Source organism: Aplysia californica, unplaced genomic scaffold (assembly GCF_000002075.1).
Source record: "Aplysia californica isolate F4 #8 unplaced genomic scaffold, AplCal3.0 scaffold00584, whole genome shotgun sequence".
NCBI classification, from domain to species: domain Eukaryota; kingdom Metazoa; phylum Mollusca; class Gastropoda; order Aplysiida; family Aplysiidae; genus Aplysia; species Aplysia californica.
Genome location: NW_004797854.1, coordinates 302,973 through 305,786, shown reverse-complemented (window position 1 = coordinate 305,786; position 2,814 = coordinate 302,973). Strand labels below are relative to the sequence as shown.

Genomic DNA, 2,814 nt, shown 5'->3' with positions numbered 1-2,814 from the left:
CACTCACACACACACACACACACACACACACACACATACACACGCACTATCTATCTATCTATCTATATATCTATCTATCTATCTATCTACCTATCTATCTATCTATCTATCTATCTATCTATCTATCTATCACACACAGACACACACACACACAAACACATACAAACAAGCACACACACATTAGTTTTAATTTAAAAAATAGCTTTGATTTTACTAAAAATTCCTAAACAACCTTAGTGAACGTTTTTATGTATCTTTAGCTGTTTCAACTCATTTCCTTCTCAGTTGCTATTTCTCAGGCCATTTGTGAGGCATTTTGGTGAAATCAGACGCTCGTCAAAATAATGCAATCAAAGAAAGTGGCATTTTTGGCCCATTGGTATTTGTTTTCTAATATTCTTTATTTTTGTTTGGCCCAACACCTTTCATATCCATTTAAGAACACATTTTTGTGTGGATTTTAGTGAAAAACATTGATTAAACCCCCCTAAAAAATTATGAATCTTCAGTTTCTAAGGACTCTCAGTCTATGGAAGTTACCAAACTTTGGCGACCATTTTCTTGCTAATTTTACTTCTGAAACAAGCGACCTTTTCCAACCGCAAATATTTCGAATTCTATTCAACATAGAAGGACTTTTATTCTCCGAAAGGAAGGCAAATGAACGGGCTTGAAGATTATACCAATAACAACCATATGCCCAAAAATTGGAAAGCACCTGATTCCACCACGTCGTGACACATTAATATTACAGACTTTACTCAGTTCTCTAGGCATGGTAGCGTACATAATGGTGTTGTAAAAGTAATCTAGTATGTCGATAAGGGGCTTTAGAATTCCTTACATTTCCAGGTCAGGTTCGAATGGTTCTGGAAAGTCTGCTCGTTATCTTCTACTTTCAGAAGGCACTTTACGAAACTGTTATCAATAAAGCTCGTAGGCGTACTTAGGTATGAGAGTGATCTACGTAATTTTGATTTTACTGAGAAATTATAGCTAATACAGATTTACAGCTAAGTATATGCGTCACGAAATATAATTTCTTTTAAAAATATGCTAGATTAAAAGCAAATGTTTCTTTTCATTTCACCGATTTATTACGTCGAAACGGACCCTGTCTGACGTTTCGTGTTATTTATGTTGTGACCTCCCGCTATCCAGTTCTGATATGGGATTTAAAACTTACTTTCAGAGCTTGCGACGACGTCCGGCCTTTCATCATGGTATGGGTCCGACTGAGGTAGAGGGTTGCAGTCTTCTTACCCATTCCCAAGCTCTGTACTTCCGTTTTCGTGTTTTCTCTTGTGACAACCTTTGACCCCTCACCCCCTTCATTCCTCGCCTTACCAGTCCCTTCTTCAATAGTTGGCTGTCTGCTATTAGCAGTGACGTCATTGTGAGTCTTGTTTTTGCCACCAGTCTGACCTCTATTTGTGGAGCTCTCTCGTAGAGGAGGTAGGATAGATCTGGCGCTGTTCAAGTCCTCTCTGGAAGTGGCTGCTTTTGCCGAGCTAACGGAAGCGGAAGCCGACTCACTTCCGACGTGCTCCGCGCTCATCTTGAGTCCTTTTAGTCACCACCTACGGACTGAAAAATAGAGCAAGACTGTAGAATCTGAAATGATAAGGTCCAAGAAAGGATCAGATATGCCTTGGCCGTCCTAGAGCTACAGTGTTATAACCAAAATTTACACAACTTGTTAATTCATTAAAGGCCTGCTGTTTTGGGGAACTTAAAAAAAGTATTTTATCTTCCTTATTCATACAGATTTTTCCATTGTTTAGTTTATCTGAAACCGTAAAATCGTTACCCCAGAATTGCAATCTGCTCAATATCTAGTTTTGAGAAATTTGATGTTATTTTTTTTTTAAGTTTCACAATATGCCAAGCTTTATACAATGGAATTCGTTGAATATCTTGAAAACAACTCCAAATGTGCTTATGATTTTCATAGACCAAATAGAACAGTAGGTTTCTGACCTCATTGTCTTGGTAACTCTAAACGGCCACTAATGTTAGAAAGAACTTTGTAATTCTGAGGTAGCAAAATGGCAGGCAACAACATACAATACTCAATGAATTGTACAAAGTCATGTTTTTGATTTGTTTGTGATGGTTTAAATGTGCCGTGTAACGATGTTCTTTTTAGTGACTACCTACAGCATGAAATTTTGAGTAAGACAGTGGAATATGTAAAGTAAAGTTGTTCCCGCACCCGATCCGGACATTGGGGATTGCCTTGATAGTAAGACAACTTTCTGGGCCTTCAGCATACTGTGGTAGGGTGGCCAGTTCCTTCCCACGCCTCCTTTACTTCCCCAACTCAGAGTCAGGTACCCATTACTGCTGGGTGGGCAGGAGGGGGCGAAAAACATCCATGTCCGAACCGAGGCTCGAACCCGGACTTTCCGCTTCGGAGACGAGTGCACTAACCACTCCGCCATCGCACCCTCAGTGGAATATGTAGGCCTATTTATCTGACTTCCCAGAAAGGGACTGGAAGTCGGTGACCGTCCTGGAGCTACGATGTATACTGAAGAACCTTTTTTACGTAATTGACCCCTTCAGCACTTGATCTGAGACTGTTTTATGCTCTTTAAATACTGTTGTGGAGTAGACCTGGCTGTGGAAAGGTAAAACTCCCTTGACATATTGTACCAATGTTAATTCCGTTGGTAAACCCCAAGTTTTGGAAATGGGGACAATATTGTTCGACCTAGACCGCATCAGACACACACTGCTTTTCGTATTTCTGTGAATCTGTTCATAAGCACCTGACCTTTGTCCCAAATAATCTAAGTAAATATTTGACAT

At 39.7% G+C, this 2,814-nt stretch overlaps 1 protein-coding gene across 1 annotated transcript in view; it reads right to left on the bottom strand.

Moving 5' to 3' along the window:
* LOC101845644 (leucine-rich repeat-containing protein 74B) overlaps window positions 1-1,587 on the bottom strand; it is a gene marked incomplete at its 5' end in the record, with an annotated part of 61,230 nt that extends 59,643 nt beyond the window's left edge. Inside the window, 1 exon segment of the mRNA XM_013087402.2 lies at window positions 1,187-1,587. Within this exon segment, the coding sequence (XP_012942856.1) occupies window positions 1,187-1,558 (372 nt within the window).
* Window positions 1,588-2,814: the final 1,227 nt, after the last annotated feature.